Source organism: Scophthalmus maximus, chromosome 11 (assembly GCF_022379125.1).
Source record: "Scophthalmus maximus strain ysfricsl-2021 chromosome 11, ASM2237912v1, whole genome shotgun sequence".
Lineage (NCBI taxonomy): Eukaryota > Metazoa > Chordata > Actinopteri > Pleuronectiformes > Scophthalmidae > Scophthalmus > Scophthalmus maximus.
In genome coordinates, this window is record NC_061525.1 from 8,445,421 (window position 1) to 8,466,529 (window position 21,109).

Below are 21,109 nucleotides of genomic sequence, written 5' to 3' on the forward strand. Positions count from 1 at the left end.
AAATAAACACACAAAAAAAATGCTTACTCAACTGGCCATCTTGCACACATGCAAATCAGAATTCAAGGGTACAAAGCCGAGTTGCGAGAAACATTCCTATATAGAAAAATATTACAGTAAGTTTATATTCACGGACACCATAAGGAACATGCAGGACTTGTCAATCCACTACCTCTTAATGCACCAGGTTTTTAATCTACAGTATGATATATTAGTAACTTGCACTTTACTACCAGTGACATTTAAAAATGTCTCCTCTGCAGTGTAAATTCTTCAAATGTATCAGGGCTCACGTTCCTCAGATTTCTAATTCTTTAAAAACAAATTCACCTATCACTTTGAACATTGCAGAACAGCAGTCAGGTTGTGTTTGTGCCTTATAAAACGTGTCGGTGCCTAGCAAAAGTTTGTGTAGTGCAGCCCTGTAGTTGAGCCATTAACCAACACAGGCCCACCTGTGAAGCAGCTTCTACCCAAATGAGTGGCAGCGTTAGTATTTGGTGAATAGGGCCATGTAAAAAGGTACCAGGTGGAAGTGTGTCGTAGTTCCGAGCCGATGGTGACAGACGGTGAAACCAGATCCCAATCGACACTCGCACATCTGCTTCATCACACTTTGCCTGTTGTGGTGATTTAAAGGGTAGGACATCCACAGGTGCTGCTCCACTTACCGCATACCAGAAGATCTGTGTCCCATGTGAAAAGAAAAGAAAGAACAACAGAGGTCAGATGTGCTTCTGTGCAGGATTATTAAAGAAGACTTTGGCTTCTTTGTGTGACACAAATCTTAAATTGAGAGCTCTTTTCAACATCAGTCACTTTAAGTGTAAAGTATGAGCATGGTAAGCCGTCATTGAAGACAGAGATGCATTAAATATATTTTGCCTATAGCATTCATCATAATTAATGCCTTATGTAACATATATTATAGCATTTACAGTGACGCGTAATTGTAAATATTATAAGTGGAAGGAAAACAATCTTGCAGTTTAATTAGCAAACATATTTTCAGTGAAAGCAGATAGGTGGATGGATCTGTGGAAAGCCTCTGACATGGTGCTGTAAGTGTTACTTTTACCTCTTATCCTCTCAGCTAACGGAGGCATTACATACATCTGCTAATCCTGCCTACATGTGTGTTGTAAATTCAAAAAAAACTCGCAACCAAGTTCTCTAAAGCATATTGTGCAAAGAGCTGCGGGAGTACGAGCTACTTGGTTCCGATACATGTAGATGTGATGCTTCTCTGAACATTTTTTATGAGCTTGTTTAACATGATGCACACTGTCTGTCGGCTCCACTGCCTGTACTATATTCATGCAAAACATACTAACCATAACCACGATGTCAAAGGTCCTGCTGATACAGAGGTTTGAGGGGCTTATGACCTACACTGCGGCCAGCCGCCAGGGGGCGATCAATATGTTCTGGGCTTCACATTTAAGTAGGCGTTATGCCGTCCATCTTTATACATAGTGGTACCATTCTTGGAGCAGATGTTCCTGTACACTATGCCGGCCACTTGGTTATGACGTTCTATATATATATACGCCATACCTGCCTGCTTCTTGGACCCTGCTGTTATGAGCGGTACAGTCTCAGGGGACGTCTTTGCACGGCCTGCACCTGGGTTCCTGTCTGGTGTGGCAGATCATATAGCCTCTATTCATCTTGTGCTCAGCACCAGCTCTTGTGCTGCCATGATTATTGCGTCTGTGCTGTCTTTCTGACCAACCTTTATCCAGCCACTGGTAGCCACTTATTCTATCTGTCGGTTGTACATGCCATGCAGGGAAGCTTGTCCTTCCATGATGGAGCGGGAAACTAAAATGAGTGAGATTGCAAAATTAGAGACCTGCCAAACTGAAAATTGCATGGCAAAGGACGTAAACAGTATACAGAAACTAAACATGCCCTTCCGTGCATATCCTGACCACAGTCTGCAAACCAAAGGTAGCCTTCATGAAAACAAAATTAACAACTGCTTTAACACTTCAGTGAAAATGCCAACAAGCCCTTGTGGGCTTTACGATTATTAAATTGCCCCCTCAGGTTTATTTGCGGCCTCTGTAATGGTTGTCCCTCTGATTATACAGGTGAATTTAATTGAAAACATCAGAGCATAAGCAAAGCCTGTGTTTTATGGGGACCATTGCTCTCACGCCATATACCCCAGGTCATTGCGCTCACAGACACAGGTGGTGTGTATTGAGGGGTGTGTGGCGGGGGGTCTGTCTTACCAGTCTGTCCTGAAAATTTAAAAAACGAGTTAGAATATTAATATGCCTTAGATGTCACACTCTTTCGGTAGCACTCTGAAGTTTGTTTTAGTTTTGCCTTTCATGCGTTGCGATATTACTTCCCTCAGTTGTTTGGGATTTAATTGAAATAGCAGAAATACTCTTGACAGTTCTACATTTGCTTATAAAATGAAAGAATTCCAAATTAAGAGGACTGAGAGAAAGAAAATGGAACAAAGAGTCTTTATTTATAATAATTCTTAGAGTACTCAGCAAAGGGGAAGCATATAAATATATGCCATTCCGGATCATGTGTTGTCTTTTCCGACACTCTACAATTGACATTGACAGCATCCAAGGATCCATTACGATGATGAATTGCTGTTTCTCTGCGAGACCATTGATTGAACCACCAACTTGGAAAAAGGTTGACAGACTGTTTGAAATGGCATATTAAAGACACTGTGAAAATTACTTCCATATGGTCTATAATTTTAAAAATTGAGGCCCGTTCGTAATTCCCATGGAGTAAAGATGCAGGCAACGTTGCATTGCCATGGTTTTCTGGATTCCCCCGTGTCTCACTCTAGTCATCTTGTTTGCTGCTGCAGAGCACAGGGGACTGTGTGAGGATGAATTTGCCGCCCAACATCTGGAACCGAGCTTAATGATCATTAAAAACAAGATGAACTGTTCTCTAAATTGACAGGGGAAAGGGTACACTGCGATATAGATCTCACGCTCCCCTCACATGCATAAACTGGCTTTTTGACAGTCAGCACAGTCTCAGAGGAGCCCCCGCCTTAGACCTTTAAAATTTAATTTGGCCTTGTTCTAAATTTATAGGGACACTAAATTTACATTTCCCTGTGTGAGAATTTTGTGTTTCAAAATTTATATCCAAGGTTAAAAGTAGAGAGAGCTTGAAAACTGCTATAAACCCCCTACCGCTACCTTTGTTAAAAAAAAACTATTATGAAGCTACATCTGCGATGTTAATCAGATTTACACGGTGAAACGTGGGAGAATTTGTGATTAAACTCTGCTTTAATAAATATTAAGTGCCTCATTACATCTTGCAATATTGTGCATTGCTATTACTGCACACAATTTCCCATATACCTCCACTCAAACATCAAAACAACTTGTTTTAAAGTTGAAGCCTCAGTAACGGCAGGCTGCTTGTGGCCCATGAATAATGTTGAGGTCAAAGGTACCGGAGCTAAAGGATGTTGAGTCAGTCACTCTCTTCAAATAGTAAGTCAAAACATACCCTTTCAATTATTCACTCAACAAACTGGAACTAAGGTAGCTGGCCAACAATTGAAATATTCAGCTTTGAGATGATGGTAACAGCCTCGTGCTGCACACTTTTGTGACTTCAGTTCCTGCCCTCTGTGAGAAAACATGTTAATATACTAAAGTCATTGATTAAGAACCGAATGTATTGGATCAGACTGTTGAAAGAATCGACCGTAGCCTTGCTTATTTTCCCCATTACTGAAGGGTGAGATACTTTCCTAAACTGGGCTATTTTACAAACACATTTTGTTGCCAGGTTACAAGGGATTTACCAAGTGAATAAATAAAAGATATTAAGACATGCTTGCAATATGAATAAGTAGAGATTAAAGGCCTTGGTACATTGGTAAAACAGATGTTGGAGTGTTGGACAATTGGAAGAGCAGAAGAGCATGTTCCTTTAACCTCTAGATACTACTTTAGTGCCTCAAGATATTTCATGAATTGGACGACTGCGAATGTTTACAGACGCGCCAAAAAAATACTTAACCCTGTACTTATGTTTGTTTATGGTGCACCGCATGTCCTGTCCAGCATTATGCTCGGAAATCTATGAATTTTGGCAGAAATATCTAAAGCAGAACAAGTATAATAGCGCCTGACATGCTGAGTTGTAGATTAAATGAATAACCCAGCTTCATTATCATTGCCATTTTGTTGTCTTGGATCTTGGGGATGTAGTAGTCATATTCAGTTATGTTCAGAAGTCGGAAAAAAGAATGATGGGAACGACGAAGAAGAACCAAGGGAAGGGGAAAGGTTTTCTCAACATGACAGTTTAGATGTTTGGAAAACATTGGCCCTTGCAGGAAATCAGCACATCGAGGATAATTAACTATCATACAATAGGCGAGTGTGAAGGGTTGGTTGTCAACTCAGAGCTGGAGTAATTGCAGAAAAAACAACAGCCCCGAACTTCTACATTTGGAGACCATGTGCACTCCCCGAGCATCCCTGATTGAAACAAATGAGGCAAATAATTGGAAGTGTGGTCAGTTTACCAGGGTAAAGGCCTGTCTCGAGGCTTCTCACATCAGAAAAACAAACGACTGTTTTCATACAGTTTGATTTCAAGAAATATTGCAATCAACGAAGCAGGACGCACCAAGCTTCCCTCTAATGATTGATACTCACAACATCCGAGGGGCCGGCGGTTCAAGGAAGTTACTGATGGAGAGTCGCTGTCATCAGTGACATGTCAGGGTTTCTTCTTTTTGTTCTAGTTAGTGAGCTGTTAGCGACATCCTCAGGAGCAGGACGGTACTGCAGCCTAGGTAGACAAGCAACGTCAGCACCGCACTACGTGGACGATGAAGAGGGGGAGGAGCTTTACGATGATGAGCTTAAAGATTCCGTCCTTCAAAATAAATGCATGCATGCAAAATATAACCCCCCCTGGCCGCTCATTTGTAAAACACCACTCACTAAACACCACCGTGTATATATCTTACATGTATTCCTTTGCTTTTAAAGCATAATCACGCCGCTTAAGATAGATTAAAAACACTACACACTCTTTTATTTTGGAAGTGACACTGAAGCTAGTCGCTGGCTGGATGCAAGGATTTTCTGGCTGAATTAAATGCAAGCGGGCGGATAACCTGAACGCGACAAGATAAACGACCATGGCTGCGGCAATAACTGACAATTAAAGACGACGTTTCTCTTGAGTTTGAACTGACAATTCCGAGGCTGGTGCTGTCTGCGCACGACGGCGGCTCGTTTCTCCCTCGGACGGCTGGACTCGGCTCCAGCACCAGGTCGGGCGCTACAGTGGTGAGCAAGCTAGCTGTCAATTAGCATGAGCCACATCAGCACCGCTGCTGTTAGCCAGGCACGTTAGCATATCAATGTAAACAAGCTGAGCTGTGTGTGTGTGTGTGTGTGTGTGTGTGTGTGTGTGCGCGCTTGCGTGCGTGTGTAACGTGCAACCACGACCCCATCTTTAATTGGTCAGCGGTCTTGGCTGCTGTCTTGCAGAGATTCCATTATGGCAGACAGCATCATGAGCAAGGCTGCCACCATGGAGATCCCCATTAACAGCAATGGGGACACGGGGACTCTGACAGAGGATGACAGCCTGGAGCAGGTCAGCCAGTCACAGTTGGTCTCTCACCTCTGCTTTTCATTCAATCTGTAGGTTTGTTGTTCTCAATCAATCCCCTATTGCACATGACAGCGCTGTCAAGGACTGTGTGTGATGAGGCCAGCTGTTACTATGCACAGGCCTGTACACCACTATCACCATGAGTACCTTTCAGCCTGGGACTGATGTGCTCGAGTCAAATGTGCTGCTGCACCACAATCAGTCAATAATATGTGTACATGATTCTATTTCTTAGTTGAACACAGTGGTCATACCTGCAAAATGTGTCTCACTGCGTGAGGAAAGTCATCCGTGGAGCCACCATGTAAAAATGATGAAATGGCACACAAAGAGTTTCTTGGTGGGGTCACGATGTGTGGGCTGACTTGGATACATTTTTCAAAAAAATGCTTGGTTTGAACAAAGTTCATGTTTACAATCCCCTTGTATCGTATTTTGAAGTTGGAATAACTACTATCATAATTCTACTAACGGATTTGGATGAAAGATGGTTGCAGATGATCGTGTAAAAACTTTTATTACATTATAAAAAGGGCCAGTGTACTGTCCATGCAGATGATGACAAATGTGATAACATTCTTGTTGCCTTCTGAACCATATTTGTTTCAAATATCTTGTTCCGAATCCAACAGGACTTGCAGCAGGTGATGGTTTCCGGACCCAACCTGAATGAAACCAGCATTGTTTCGGGAGGTTATGGAGGACCTGCAGGGGGCATCATTCCAACCAGCTCCATCAAAGGTACTGTTTGGACACCTGGCTTCCATGCTCTAGGTTTTACTTTGCTCTTCATTCACAGTACAAACAGTTTGCTCTGCATATGTATCACAAATCTAATGATGCTACTATAGCTTAAAACTATGCAAATAACTACATCAGGTCTATAGAGTTGCTTTAATAAATCCAAATTACTCTATAAATACTTTGTCAGGTGCTGACGTGTCACTGTCCGTTCCACTTCCTGTTTCGAACACCCCCCCCCCCTTTTCGCCCATTCTGTCTGTTGTCGATTGAAGGCCGTCCTGAGCTGCACCAGGGATATGTCACTGTTGTTGCAACCCTTCACTAGCAGAGAGGTCGATATTTAATGCCCCTTTAAGAATCCATACCCACACCCTTTCCTCCTTGTATTTGAACGTGTCACGAGAGAGCTGCTGACCTCCATGCTCCTGGTTTATGTTACAAACATCCATATCCCATAGGGCCTGCAATTCGCTTCAACCCTGAGTATCTGGACAGAAGACGAGCCGCGGCACCCGGACCAGGTGGCTGTGTACTCTAACGAACCTTTATTTGTTTTCTAAGTTAACCTTTATGTGTTGGTCTGTCTCTGCCCCCTAAAAAAGGTTTTGATATTGCTTGACCAAGGGAATTCTGTGCAATCATGCTCGTACCTCTTCAACTCACAGCTTCAGCAACAAGAAATATTTTGGCAACCGTCAAAATTAGAGTGATGCACTAACTTGATAGTCCAGGGCTGCCACTTGAAATGTGTTGGTGTCCATTGAGGATGTCTTCTTTTTTACTGTGAAATGCACTTTGGAATGACTTTTTTGCCATTGCTTGATACTTACCTGCCATCCCGTGATGTCCATTTTCATCTTTTCTTATGAGCCCATTTATTTCTTGCATTAACAACCTGCATGGTGGATTATTTCCAAATCCCTTTTAATCCCACTTATTTTTTTATCCTCCACCATGGAGCCTTACCTTTACCTTTCATTTCATATAGTCTGCGATTCCGCTGCATATGGTACTGCCAAGTTCCGCTGACACATACTCTACCACCATGCCTCCTTCTCATCCTCACCTCTATCACCACCATGCTCATTTCAGACATTCGCATGAAATCCAGGGGTGCTAGCTTGCCTAACAGCCAGTCTGCAGCCAGTCGACTTGCCCAACAGACAGACCAGCGTCCAGGTATCACCGGGCTCATGTCCACATCACCCTCATTCATTGTCATGACATGTACGAGTTCTGTAAATCTCAGCTGTGTGCACTTTGATAGAATTACATGGCTTAGAGTTCTTTTCCTTCTCTCTTTTAGGGTCATCAAACCATAACTCAAATAGTCCAAGTGAAGAAGTTACCCGAGGTGTGGCGGTGGAGAAACTGGATAGTGTCAAGAAATGGGGCATAAACACATACAAGGCATGTGTGTCTGTATATAGATAGATATATGTATGTATGTGTGTATATATAAAACAACGCAAAACGTGTGTATACATATATGAAATTAGTTTTTCTGTCACAAAATTTACACATGACTTTGTCCTATCCTAACTCCCGTCATATTTGCTGTAGTTTTGGTGTCATTTATTTTCTATGTCCACTATTCAGTGTACCAAGCAGATGTTTTCTGAGCGCTTTGGCCGTGGCTCTCGAACGGTAGACCTGGAACTAGAGGCCCAGATTGACGTGTTGAGAGACACTAAGAGCAAGTATGAAAACATCCTAAGACTGGCCACTGCACTCATTGATCATTTTCATAGCATGGTGCAGACGCAACAGGCTTTAGGAGACACCTTCACCGACCTCAGCCAGAAGTCACCAGAGCTGCAGGTATGGTAGTGTGCAAAGCTCCCAGTGTCTGTGTGACGTGAAATGAAAATTTGATTAGTAGGCAAAATCCCTTTTTTTCTCTGCAGGATGAATTTGGTTATAATGCAGAAACACAGAAGCTGTTGTGTAAGAATGGCGAGGCTCTGCTAGGCGCCATTACCTTCTTCGTTTCCAGTATCAACACCCTGGTCAACAAAACAATGGAGGATACTTTGATGACCATTAGGCTATATGAAAATGCAAGGTAACAAACCCTGACATACTGATTTAGGAGTTGAGGGAAATAATCATGTGGAAAATGAGAGCCTGTGACAGCCTTTACTGCTTTCACATGCAGACTTGAGTTTGATGCCTACCGATCCGATCTGGAGGAGCTGAGTTTGGGCCCCAGGGATGCAGCGACCATGGTCCGCATTGAGATGGCTCAGCACGACTACCAAATACACAGGGACAAATATGAAAGACTGCGCAGTGATGTCACCATCAAACTCAAATTCCTGGAAGAAAACAAGGTTTGTAGTCTTTAAATTTTCCTAACTAACTTCACACTGTGCTGGAGTGGTGTACAGTAGTTCTCCAGGTCTGTATGAGCACACATACAGGGCCCTTGTAGGGTCATCTTAGTAGATGTACATGGACACCGTTTTTTCTGTAAACAATTCAAACTGTGTTTGTAACGGCAGGTTTGTTCCTTTTTTTTCTCTCTCTCTCTCTCTCTCTCTAGGTGAAGGTGATGCACAAGCAGCTGCTCCTCTTCCACAATGCGATCTCGGCTTACTTTGCTGGCAACCAGCAGCAGCTGGAACAAACTCTAATACAGTTCAACGTGAAGTTAAAGCCCCCAGGATCAGACAAGCCGTCCTGGCTGGAGGAGCAGTAAAGATTTTCGGGGCTCAGCGGTTCGATGTTGTACAGTGAGAAGCTGGTCAGTGGAGAACATGACATTATGGTTATACGGACAAGAGGAAAATGTATAATGGAGTATATTGTAGGATCAGTAAAGTCCCGTGATAAAGAGAAACAACGAGGAATCGGTTTTGTAAATTGTTTTCAGTATCACTTATTTTACATAGATGGAATTTTTTTCGTGAAGTCAGTGTACCTGTCGTTACTTTGCTACTCTTTAGGTACACAATCATTAACATGTATATCACCTCTCACTAATGTACAGTAGAGTCTGCTATTGTGGAGATTCCCCTTTGCTGTTTTGCACATACATTATTTTAGTCGTTTTTTTTAATGTTGTCTAAAGCATTATCTTTATAATCTAATGTTAAATTCCATGGGAGGAATTCCACAAATCACATTAGAACGTTTGTGGGATAGTGTCAAAAATGTTATTGTAATATCCACTGAGATTGTATTTATTTTCATGAGTAGGCATGACTGAACCATATTCTTCAGAGTTCAAATCAAAGCCATTAGGATAAAGCGTTGTTGCCATAGTTATCCCACTACATTTCTGATATCGCTTTGTGGAATACCTGCCTGAATGGTCAGTTTACAGTTTACACGATTAGAAGAGGGAAAAAAATATAAATATAGTGGATATAGTGGTTTTTCTCTAACCTAAAATTCAATCCATAATTAATTAGATCTCCTAAATGTTTGGTTCCTTCAGATATGTCTGTAAGAATCCAGCACAGTTTCGAGTATCTGTCTTTTTTTTAATGCCAGAGTTTACACATGAAATCAAGCCTCAAAACCCCATAATGAATACGAACATCTCAGTTATCATAATCCAAATCAAACTACGATAGCCAGTGCATGATCGTGTTTGCCTGTGTTTCCAAAAGCAGGTGCCGGTGTTTGAGGCTCAGGTTTTGAAGTCTTAATTTTCAGAACATACACAGGGAACGGGAATGATGAACACACATGATTACACATGTGCTTTAGGTGAAAATGCCAATATCAACGTCTCTTCTCGGACAGAATGTCTGTGTACATTTTTCTTGTTTTATTTATTTACCATTTATCCGTTTGTAACATATATGTTACGTAAACTTCTTTTAAGTTCTAGTTTGCAGATTGTCTTCTGTCTTGTTCAGCATTTCCAATAAAGTGGGCTGGATGTGTTGTTTCACGTAGCTGTGCATTTGACACAATTCTGTCAGTTTGACATGGGAAGCTATCACAAGAGTATGTATAGAAAACTCACAATGTATGTATTATGTATGTATATGGCAATACAGTCTGATATATCTCCAACATGCTTCCCATGACTGATTTCATAATCACAAATCTGCCTCATGATTTCAAGGCTCATACGAACATTGATCACAAGCTCAGTGCATTTGTTGCTGTTGCAAGCAGGAAACCACAACAGCTTTTTTTGCAATAGATAAGTTAAGTCGACTTCTCCCTGTAGCCATGGACGGAAAAATAAAAGTTTAAAAACAAGGCCACGTAAATTACAGATGTCAATACACTTGCATTGTAAGACATTTACTTATGGGAAATAATGTTTTGGTCTTTCTAACATTCTTCCTTTCTCCACTTTTTTTATCTACTAGAGAAAACACTAACAGTATCAGAAAGAAAACATGACATTGAAAAAAGGAAAATTGCTTACCTACTTGAAAAAAAATATTTCAATGGGTAAAACACAAATGGATTAAGTTTGTATGTTTAATCAATTGTCTTACATTGTTTAATTCATCTGTGTTACCAATAGAAGTATTTTTTGTTGTTGTTAAGTTGTTTTGTTTTTTGTTTTTAGCTTTTGCCTGTATGGTTTGACCTTGTATTAATTGTTTAGCGGTTGTAACAGGTTGGACAAATACCCTTTACATCCTGTGACCTGTGTGCATTTAAGTGTATTTAGGGGCTGTGTGTGTATATACTTTCCTTTATACTTACTCAGTTTCAGGCATTGTATGCCAGGCAGCACTCTGTATATGATGACAACACAGTGAATGGGAATAACACTATAGGGTAAAAGATCCAGTATCTCTTCACACTCCTCAAACTGTAGGTCTACTGATGCTGAGTTAGCTTGTAAGAAATCCACCAGGTAGGCCTATGTTGTTGCATAAGGCATACATTTTGGCTAAACTAACAGCAGCTCTAACAAGGACGATTTCTGTGTGGGTGTGTGCAGCTGATAAGGCACACACCCACACAGAAATACAACATTTAAAATCATGACCAATGACGATTCAATTTTATTTCTAATCTGCTCTCGTGTTAAACTCTACCTCGGTGTAAAAGTTTTCTCGAGTCTTTAGCTTATCTTACAATGACACGTCACATCATGAATTTAATTCTTACTATCACAAGCGTCAGTCTTCTATGAACGTCTGCGGGCAGCCACAAATGTGTCCCTCAGACATTGATGTTTAAATCACCCGTAACATTCAAGGCTCATTGACAGAGAAAGGGCATCACGCTCTAATCTTAAAAGGCAGGGAATCTCCACATGGGATTGGACTCTCTTGTACTTGTACTGACGGCTATACGCCACAGATTAAATAGACATACATTAAATGAATGACGAGCACACTCTGGTTTCTACTGTTTCAGATCACTCGTTCTCCTGTTGTGCTGCAGAAGAGGAGCAGGAGCTGTAGCTGAAACTCTTCTGTCGCCCCCCCCCCCCCCCCCCCCCCCTCTCTGTATTCGATAGCTTTAGAGATCCAGGTGATTTGCACACAAATGCATTTAGGGGGAATTACATCTGTCACTCTCGGGGCTTATCATGCTCGGGGGTCAGAGGGTCAGAGAGTTGAAGAGCTCACTGCTAATTGACCACCGGTCTGACCAACAGCCCACAGTGGGTGAGCTCTTCAAGTTAACTTAATGTTGTTGTTGTTGTTGTTGTTTGTTTTATTGTTGTTGCTCTGAGAAAACCAAAAGTAAGGTAAACCAAGTTGTAAAAAAAAAGTTTTAAAGGTGTGATTCGCGTGGGACTGGAGTTTAAACAGCGACCAAGCTGCTTCAAGGGATCGATCTTCCTCTGGCTATCAGTCAGGACGTTCATCACGCTGGACGAGTCCATAGACCCCGATGACTGCTCACATAACAGCAGGACAGAAAACACACACACGCACGCACACACACACGCGCGCACACACACGCACACGCACACACACACACACGAGCCTGGCCGATCGACTTCAGTTCAGTCGGTGAACATCCCGGGGCTCCTCCCACCGGGGGGGGGGGGCGTGGTCATAAGTGAGTTCACCTGGGCGTGTCGTTCACACGCAGGTAGTTTCGACACTCGCGATCCAGCCTGATGTCACTCTCTTTTCCCTGGAAAACTGGGCGATGAGGCAGGAAGGGTGGGGGGAAACAAAACAAAAAAGGACAGTCTCAATCAAAGGTAAGCTGTGATTTTTTAAAATGTATTATTATTTCCCGATATGTACCTGGTTAATAATTTCAGTGTATCCACAAACATTGGAACCGACAGGGTTTGTCGTGTTGGGTGGTTAGTTGCCTGCAAAGTAAAACCAGGTTTTGGGCCTATTATCTAAAATATATCTATTTTTTTAAATTGCATTGTGTTTTTATCAGCTAAACTAGGGTGTCCAAGTCAGTAACTGAATTGAACATGCCCAATAGCAATGTTTTTGCTATTTAAGGGACAATAATACGGGTCATTGGAGTTACAATAACAACACAGCAAACCAGAAAAGAGACAAAACAACAACACCACAAAAAAGTTACAACCTTAGAAAGATGATTGATTCATACCAAAAATACAGGGAAATTGTAAAAAAAAAAAAGAAGAAAACAAAACAATTTTCAAATAAAATAAGCCAAATGACGACAGAGAATGGATATTCAGAGGCAGTTTGCTCCAGTCGGATCATATTAAATCTTGCGCAACTTCTGTGTTGTGATTCTAAAGTTGTTATGGTGCTTTTCACTCTCTCTGACACCCCTTTGTGAGGTTGTACAGCATTACAGTTATTCAATTTACCGTGGAGACAGTGAATGCGCTACATATGTAGTGTACATGGGATTCTTTGTGACTGTGTCCACACCCTGTCCTGTCTCTTTCAGTCTGAGTGCATCATCCCCAACTGACAACATTTTGGACGAGCCGCTCCGGCACGAGGACGTCACCGCTCTCCTATAAAAACAGCTTTCACTGCAAATTCTTCAAAGGCTTTGATCCTGCCTGTGTGTCTGAGAGCATGGCTGCATCCCAGGCCCTCTGAGAGCTCTTAGGCGAAAGATGCAACCAGGAGGTCCTCCCACTCCACCTTCTCTGCCACCTCCACCGCCACCTCCACCTCCTCTTCCTCCACCACCCCCTCCTCCACCACCCCCAGCCCCCGGCCTTCCTCCATCCCTCCATGGCCTGGGCATCTTTGCCAAGGGGGAGCGCAGGGCCTCCAGGATGCGCAATTTCAACTGGGAAACCCTTCCCAAACACAGTGTGGTCGGAAAGCACAACATCTGGACGACGGATAAGATTGACGGTGAATATGAGCTGGACACGGATCACATGGAGGAGCTGTTCAGCCACAAGCAGGTCCAGCAACAACTCAAGGCCCAGAACCGCCAGAGTTTGAGGGGCATACCGACTAACGCCCCAGGGGGGGAAATGGTGAGTACAGCCGAACCTGGGGGTGCCGATGTGACGCATCAGAGGGACACTTACACCCTAGGGATTTGGAGCAATACACTGATATGTTTGGATTTTTGTTGTGTAATGCCGAGACATTGAACTGGATTGATTTTATTTTTAAAGGCATGAAGTTGAGATAAACATCCGTACAATGTTAAAACCTAAAACAACCATTACTGCAAACTATGTGGACGTGAATAAGGAATATCCTCAGCTGAGCTTATTTTCACTTACTACTCAACTTATTCCTCACAATGACAAGAGTATAACGACACTTTCAATCATACCATCACATATAAGAGTATAGACAAATATTAATTTATATATAATGTGATATTTGTCTTAGGAAGATCATGTTTTGTTTAACACTCACTCAATACATGGGTGGAGTCTTGGGATTCTTCGTGTCTGTTTGCTAAAGGAAGGGTAATAAAGTGTCCTCATACAGCACTGCTCTGTGCACAAGCCTATTCTTGTCTCTGTATTCAGGCGACTGTAGATAATAATTGGCCTATATTGCCACTATTCTTAATGCGAGTCTTAAGTCAAAAGGCAGATTTTGGCATATCTGTTTCTATCTTTTACAATAACGTCTTTTAGGTCAAACGTTCGTCTGACAAAAGTGGGTTAAAAGTCAGTTTTTCCTTTTGTTTTTTACTTTGACCTATGTCAATTTGTCCAAGAGAGACTGACTGAGAAAATGTAACACTGAGGCAAAATGGTATCTTTGCACTGATTGTCCAATGCAATCACGTCTTAAGAATTCTTAACCTTTGGATTCAACTGTGTACTTGGAGAGCCGAGGTATGCTGTGATACAGAGCCGCGCTCAAGACAACAGTGAAATTATCTCAGTGACTTGACAAGCTGATTATATCCAGGTCTGCGTCTGTTTCTCTTCCCAGGTTTCCATCCTCAGCTCCAAGAGGAGCATGAACATTGCAATTTTCCTAAAGCAGTTCAAGCGGTGAGTCACTGGCAGTATTCTCGAAGTGCGATTTGTTGAGCAAAATGTATCTGTCAGTGTGTCAGGGTAAAACAACACAGGATGAGGCACGCAGATCAGTCTGAAGCGTATGACTGTGTCATGCTCACGAAACGTTCAATGCCAACGTGTCCTGGCACGTCCGACACACCGCCATACAGCTCCGACAGGTTACCTCCCTTGGGTAACCCGCAGATCAGTTATTGTTCGGTATTGTAAAAGTATTGCCCAAGGCGGTTGTGTACATGGAACAGATCTAACAGGAAATCAGAATATACTCTGCCACTGCTAATGGTGACCATATAATTAACTTTCGTGTGTAATCGAGGTTAACATCCAGACAAACAGAACATACATACTGCTTTTTACTTCGCTTCCCTCGACGAACGTTTTTTTTTCTGTCTGAGTCAAAGCATATTCCATCAGTCCTGTAAATTACGTGTTTCCCTGAGTGACTGACACCAGAAGCGTCAGAGGTGTTGCAATTTTGCCGGGACTTTTGAGCAGGTAGAGGCTTGTTGCCGTCAGCAGGTCAAGTCTTCCAGCGATGCAAAGTGTGATATATTACCAAGACACACACTGCTCATGTTGTGTCTCAACCCAGACGAAAAAACATAATAACAAATGGTGACCGAAGAACTGAACCCTGTCTGTGTCCCCACCTCCCTCCGCAGGCCTGTAAAAGACATGATTGAGGATATCAAATCAGGAAGAAGTCTCAGTTTTGGTTGTGGAAAACTGAGGGAGCTGTGCAAGCTGCTGCCGGATGAAGGGGAGGTACTTGTGTCAGCTGCTATTTTTTCCCCCTAATATGTTATGTAAATCTTACAAGCTTGTTATTCATAATTTTACCCCATATAAACACAATCTGGTTTTTAAGATTTGTTGGCTTTTTTTCATACTCCTTCGATACAATGCAGGTGAAGCAGCTGGTCAGTTTTAAGGGTGACCATTTCTCTCTCCCCGAGGCAGACCTGTTCATGCGAATGCTGGTCAAGGTTCCCAGGTGAGCTGCCTGTGATATAACAATCTTTGGTATTCCATGTGTTAAACATCAGCGGTGGTTTAATAGTGATGGAAACGTTGTGTCTGTGTAGTTATGAAGAGCGTCTCAGCAGCCTGGTGCTCAAAGAGGAATTCCTCCCCCTCATGGATGAAATGAAAGGATTCATCTGCACTTTGACCGCTGCTGCACAAGGTATGGTCATTTATCTGAGACTTAAATAGACGAGACCCAACAGATTTTGAGCAAAAATAGAGTTTAGCCGTAGAATTAACTGTGTGTGCGTCTTCTTTCAGAGCTGATGGAGTCTGATCATCTCCATTCTGTCATCCGTCTGGTCCTGAAGACCGGAAACTACATGAATGCCGTGAGTGTACAATAATATGAGTGTTGGGATGACTTCCTTTTGTGTCTGTTTGTCTCTGAGTTTTATTTGATTCCATTTGATCACAGGGCAGCTACGCAGGCAGCGCAATTGGCTTCCGAATGGCGTCTCTGTTGAAGTTAGTGGACACCAAAGCGAACAAACCTGGAATGAATCTTATGCATTATGTCGTGATGGCAAGTAGCTTTTATTATTTTGAACTGATTTAAAAAATTCCAGTCATGTCTTTTCTTATGTATCTTTAGATATGTTTGTGAAATGTGATTTTTTATTTTTATTTTGTATATTTACACAGCAAGCTCAGAAGGCAGACGTGGCCCTACTCAAATTTCCAGAGCAACTCAAACACATCGAAGCTGCCGCCAGGTAAGCAATCTCTCTGGTTTTTAACAGCTCTCATCATATTTTAACCCTCTTTTTTTTGCTGTACTATCATAATTAATCTTGTTTTTCATCCTTCAAGAATAAATAAATGTGACGTTGAAGCAGAGTTCGGAAGACAGGTAAAGAAAGTACAAGATGCCAAGGTGGACACCCTGAAGCAGGAAGACCTGAAGGCCCAGATGGAGAATTTTCTGAAGGTGAGGAGGCCTTCTATTGGGGAACTCAGTCCAGTGTGTGTGGAGTTTAATGGTGATTACGTGTCCTAATGCTTTTTTATTTGGGGCTCCCCCTAGGAGGCTGAGGTCTGCTTGGCAGAAATAGAGACGGATTTTCAGGAATTGCAGTCAGTGAGCGACTCTGTGGCCGAGTACTTCTGTGAAGACCCCGAGAAGTTCAAGCTGGAGGAGTGTTGCTCCATTTTCAAGTCCTTTTGTGAAAAGTTCATGCGGGCCATGCAGGTAAGCGTATGTACTGGCCTGTTTTCCTCTGTGGGGGTAAATACGATAAATCCTCCTGCTTGATCCATTAAACTGTGTGGTTTCCCTGCAGGAAAACAAAGCTCGAGAGATGACAGAGGTGAAGAGGAGACACCGAGATCGATTACAGAGCTCTGCTAAGCGCCGGTCCACGGCTACCTGCTCCAGTAGAGACAAGGAGATGGATGGTGTCGCATTAGAGTCCGTACTACAGAACTTACTTACCAATCGTGTCTCTCGGAGGAGATCTGGAAGGCCCTTTTCCACTCAAGGAAGTCCAATGGGGGGCAGCCCAAACAACAGCAGCTTAATAGAAATGACCTCACAGGTGAACCTCCCCACGGGAAATCAAAAGATGTCTGCGCATCTCCTCAGCTCTTTAGCGGCGGAGATGGGCAGGAAAGAATGGAACTCCGCTGCTGAACTCACAGGGAACTCTTCACAGAACAAAGTCCAGTCAAGTGGCGTGAACGACAAGGCAAACTGTGTCATTCCTCATGAAGAAGAGATGAAAACCTCCGGGAAAGAGGACCCCAGAGGGTTTGCACACCCGGCTAAAAGGACCAGCAGCATCTCCTCCTCGGTCAAATCTTTCTCAGCCACCGCCGACGATGATGAGGAAGACATACAGGACAATAACCAGGAGGAAGCCCAAAAGTTGCGTGAAGCCTCCAGAAAAGTGTTGCGCTTTCAGAACAGCCGCAGCAGCGTCTCATCCGCGGACTATTCTCTGGAAAATCAGAAATCTCCCGCTGCAAGCACCACCTTGCCTCGTCAGCGCACCTTCGATGAGGAAACAGACAGGTATCCCGGAGACCCGACCAATGACGAATTGATTTCGTTTTTGATCAGTCCTTCGTCCACCTCCAAACGTAACCTTGGCCGCCGCCATACGATGCCACCCAAAGTCCTTAAAACTGAGGAAGAGGAAGATAAGTTGTGGGACCAGCCTCCGAACAGAACTCCTAATCTGGTGGCAGGAGATAAAGGGACACGTCCAGCAGAGGGTGCTGAACACAATCCCTCGAAACAAGTGTTCGATTTTAGTGACGTGTCTCCCAACTTTAAAAAATCGGATGCCCCAGACCAGAATCCTCCATCAGCAGAAAATAATGTTTCTTCAGCCACTGTTCCAGACGAAGGGCCTGGGGAGCCACACCAAGAGGGCAAATCAGTGGAGCCCTCAGGCGACCACGTGCGGAGGAATAGTGAAAACATTCGCCCCAAGAGTACGTGGATTAAGACTGAGACGTCTGGACTATTTTTTAGCTTTTTCAAACGCCTTGGAGACATGGGCAAACAGCAGAACAGCAAGGAAACAGTTCATAAAGGCACCGATTCTGGTGTGTAGACAATGAAAGATGGAAAATTGAAAGTCAGGGAAGCGTATAGCAACGTCAGTGTTACTTGTAATTACCTCATCGTGGTGATGATGTCGCGTTGTCTTGTAGATGATGATGATGATGATGATGATGAGTTAGAAAGGTGGGGAAAAGACAGAGAAGGTTCGAGGAAGGTTTGTTGGACGGTGATGTGCTGAGGAAAGGGGCATTTGGTATGTTGCACCACTAGATGGCAGAATATAACAGTAACATGGTGAACTGTTGTTGCGAAACGAGGGGTGTTGTTGATTTCCAGACAATCTGTGTATTGTCTCTTAAACAAAAGAATGATGGGAATCGCTGTAAAACATGTAGTCGTAACTTTTTATCCCTTGGATTAAGGAGTTACTACTTTTGTCTTACAATAAACAATGAATGTTGAATGTGACGACGGGAAAGAATAATGCTAGAGTGATGAAACTGGATTGAAATCTTGGATTGATTGTTGTGTTTGATACTTTGATACATTTTGCAGTAAGCTGGAAGGCAACATCGTTCATTTCAGTTTTACAAGTATGATTGCCTATATGTTCTTCTGTTGTTTTTACCGTAGCACACCGATGATGCTGAAGGTCGTGGACGCTTTCAGGGTCTTACTACTCAATTCAGCCATTGTTTCAAGTCTTAAATGGGTCAGTGTTACAAAGGCAGCCTGTATCTGAGCAGAGCTGAGCCATGAGCTGTCAGTGGCAAAGTAAAGGGTGCTGATCTGGAGTTGGTTATAGGGCAAATGCCTGGTGGCCTCTTACGATGAAAGTACCAGACCTGCCCGTGTTTACCCCAGTACACTGCGTGGGGCAATGCCAGCCTCCAACCCTAGTGTCTCCACAATCCAAGCGCAGATACGAGGGGTCAGCGCCCTCATAGTTACGCTGATGAGCTTCCAATGTCCAGATTTCTGACTGAAGTGAACCAATGACCTTTTGTCTCAAGTTGTGTTCTCATTTAAACACCAACTGGTGAATGATTTTCATATTTATTTAATGAAATATTTATAAATGCGAACTACGTAAACACTCAAATCACAGATATATAAAGAGTACTGTCACCAAATTGTGAGTTGTCATTTTTTGGGGGTCAAAACTGTATCAGTGACTGTTGGAGAAAAAGAAAAGAAGGAATAACAGATTTTTTAGTTTATAAGATAATTTAGGTAACTGCTCTAAGAGTAGTTATATCTTACTTTTGTATTCAGGAATAGAAAAAAGAATCAACTAGATATTTATTCAGGTCTGTTAATACGGTTTGTGATGTGTGATGACGCAGCATACCAAGGCCGAAGTCCAGGAAACATTTTGGATATCAGCCCCACTCGTGATGAGCTTTCAGTGCAGTTTGGGTACAAAGGCAGACAAAGTAGATTCGCTCCACTTTGTACAAACATGAGCCATGAAATCATTCAAACATCTTAAAATGAGCTGTCGAAAGGCTACAAAAAATAACATCTATTGACGTTACTAGGTCAGCTGTGAGTCTCACTTCACTTTTAATTCAGCAATGCACTGAAAACAAATGGTTATGTAAGACACTGTACCTTGTTATTTGAGTGATCATCCTTCTGAAAGAATTACACACCATCTGTTTTTCGTGCTGTCTACTATTTGATTGTATAATCTAGGTTAATATCCAGACGTCTCTCAATAAAAGCAGTCAGGAAGAAATGTTTTCAATAAATTGTCAAGGAAAGCCTATTAAATCAATAAAAAAAATACAAATTTTGATTTCAATGTTGGTGTTATATGAATCTGTGCATTTTGAAATTTGGATTCTTCATTCAAGTTATTCTAGATCTTGGCAGGTTGTACCTTCGGTTTGTATTGTGCTCACCGCTGCTGCTGCTGCTGCTCCTGCCACACAGCAGCAGCCATCTTGACTGAGCCACGATGATGGGAGCAGTCTCCATGGCAACACCACGTTGCAGAATAAAACCAGAGATGACTGTGGTAGCCCCTCACCCCAAGTCCCACCCACCCCCCCGACAAAGTCGCTCTTCTTGCACCGACAGAGCAGCCTCACACGGTGCGTCCACATTACAACACAGGGCCATCCTTTTTCATTCAAGCCTCTCGCTGTCATCCTCACACTCTGAAGAATTTAGCCAGAGCGTCCATATTTGACCCATCCCCCATTTACTCCCACAATTAAACCATCAGAGAGAGAGAGAGAGTTTTAACATCCAGTGATCTTAAGCTTGAGCTAATTGCTGTAATCTTCTTTCTTGCACTTTGAAATGAAAATTGTTTTTCTCCTCCACACAGTCTATATTATTATGTAATCAAATAAACTCATAAAGTGCCCCTGAGCCCAACCCCCCATACCACCACCTGACTCCACCCAAATAACTGTATTACTCCCCTGATGATTACACACACACCCAACTCTCTGCCTTCGTCTAAACCCTCTTATTTCCCTGTCGTCATAGACTCTGAATGGCAATTAGCAATGTTCCTGTTTACAGTTATGAAAAGTGCAAGATGAGACATTCAGATGAAACAGCGTCTGAAACGCCCTGGTCTGCAGCTGGTTTTGCCTGGTGGTCTTATTCAGCGGTGAGTTCCTTTTGTCTTTGCACTCCAATAATTCTTTGCACCCCAATAATTCAAAGCGTTAAGGTAATAAACTGCATCCTTTGTCCTTTTTAGGGGTAACTGGGTGGTATCTAAGGAAGCCAAACCCCTTTGCACCAGACAGACTCTATCC

At 42.7% G+C, this 21,109-nt stretch overlaps 2 protein-coding genes across 8 annotated transcripts; both read left to right on the forward strand.

Moving 5' to 3' along the window:
- Window positions 1–5,065: 5,065 nt before the first annotated feature.
- Window positions 5,066–10,422, forward strand: arfip2a (ADP-ribosylation factor interacting protein 2a). 7 transcript variants are annotated; one of them, XM_035623611.1, is made up of 10 exons: window positions 5,066–5,318; window positions 5,500–5,631; window positions 6,282–6,390; window positions 6,852–6,914; window positions 7,486–7,572; window positions 7,700–7,803; window positions 7,993–8,214; window positions 8,301–8,458; window positions 8,552–8,726; window positions 8,939–10,422. In XM_035623611.1, the coding sequence occupies exons 2-10, from the start codon at window positions 5,533–5,535 to the stop codon at window positions 9,092–9,094; spliced, it is 1,173 nt and encodes a 390-aa protein (XP_035479504.1). In that variant the 5' UTR covers window positions 5,066–5,318; window positions 5,500–5,532; the 3' UTR covers window positions 9,095–10,422. The 7 variants fall into 7 exon arrangements, with proteins under 7 accessions (XP_035479504.1, XP_035479508.1, XP_035479503.1 ...); XM_035623610.1 differs by having other exon boundaries at window positions 5,067–5,318; window positions 5,523–5,631; XM_035623615.1 differs by lacking the exon at window positions 5,500–5,631.
- A 1,990-nt stretch (window positions 10,423–12,412) lies between these two features.
- fhdc4 (FH2 domain containing 4) lies at window positions 12,413–20,136 on the forward strand. Its single transcript, XM_035623655.2, has 12 exons — window positions 12,413–12,538; window positions 13,225–13,774; window positions 14,700–14,761; window positions 15,454–15,556; window positions 15,700–15,785; window positions 15,877–15,977; window positions 16,079–16,149; window positions 16,236–16,343; window positions 16,463–16,533; window positions 16,631–16,748; window positions 16,845–17,009; window positions 17,101–20,136. Exons 2-12 carry the CDS (start codon window positions 13,400–13,402, stop codon window positions 18,376–18,378), a joined length of 2,538 nt encoding a protein of 845 aa, XP_035479548.1. The 5' UTR covers window positions 12,413–12,538; window positions 13,225–13,399; the 3' UTR covers window positions 18,379–20,136.
- The last annotated feature ends 973 nt before the right edge of the window (window positions 20,137–21,109 follow it).

What these genes read in the sequence shown, in the direction of transcription:
- arfip2a (XM_035623611.1), top strand. Translation starts at nt 5,533, where the DNA reads ATGGCAGACAGCATCATGAGCAAGGCTGCCACCATGGAGATCCCCATT. An exon ending in TCCAACCAGCTCCATCAAAG is followed by an intron (nt 6,391 to 6,851) that starts GTACTGTTTGGA and finishes CATATCCCATAG; the next exon opens with GGCCTGCAATTCGCTTCAAC. An exon ending in GGGGCATAAACACATACAAG is followed by an intron (nt 7,804 to 7,992) that starts GCATGTGTGTCT and finishes TCCACTATTCAG; the next exon opens with TGTACCAAGCAGATGTTTTC.
- fhdc4 (XM_035623655.2), top strand. Translation starts at nt 13,400, where the DNA reads ATGCAACCAGGAGGTCCTCCCACTCCACCTTCTCTGCCACCTCCACCG. An exon ending in TTCCTAAAGCAGTTCAAGCG is followed by an intron (nt 14,762 to 15,453) that starts GTGAGTCACTGG and finishes CTCCCTCCGCAG; the next exon opens with GCCTGTAAAAGACATGATTG. An exon ending in AGATGGAGAATTTTCTGAAG is followed by an intron (nt 16,749 to 16,844) that starts GTGAGGAGGCCT and finishes GGCTCCCCCTAG; the next exon opens with GAGGCTGAGGTCTGCTTGGC.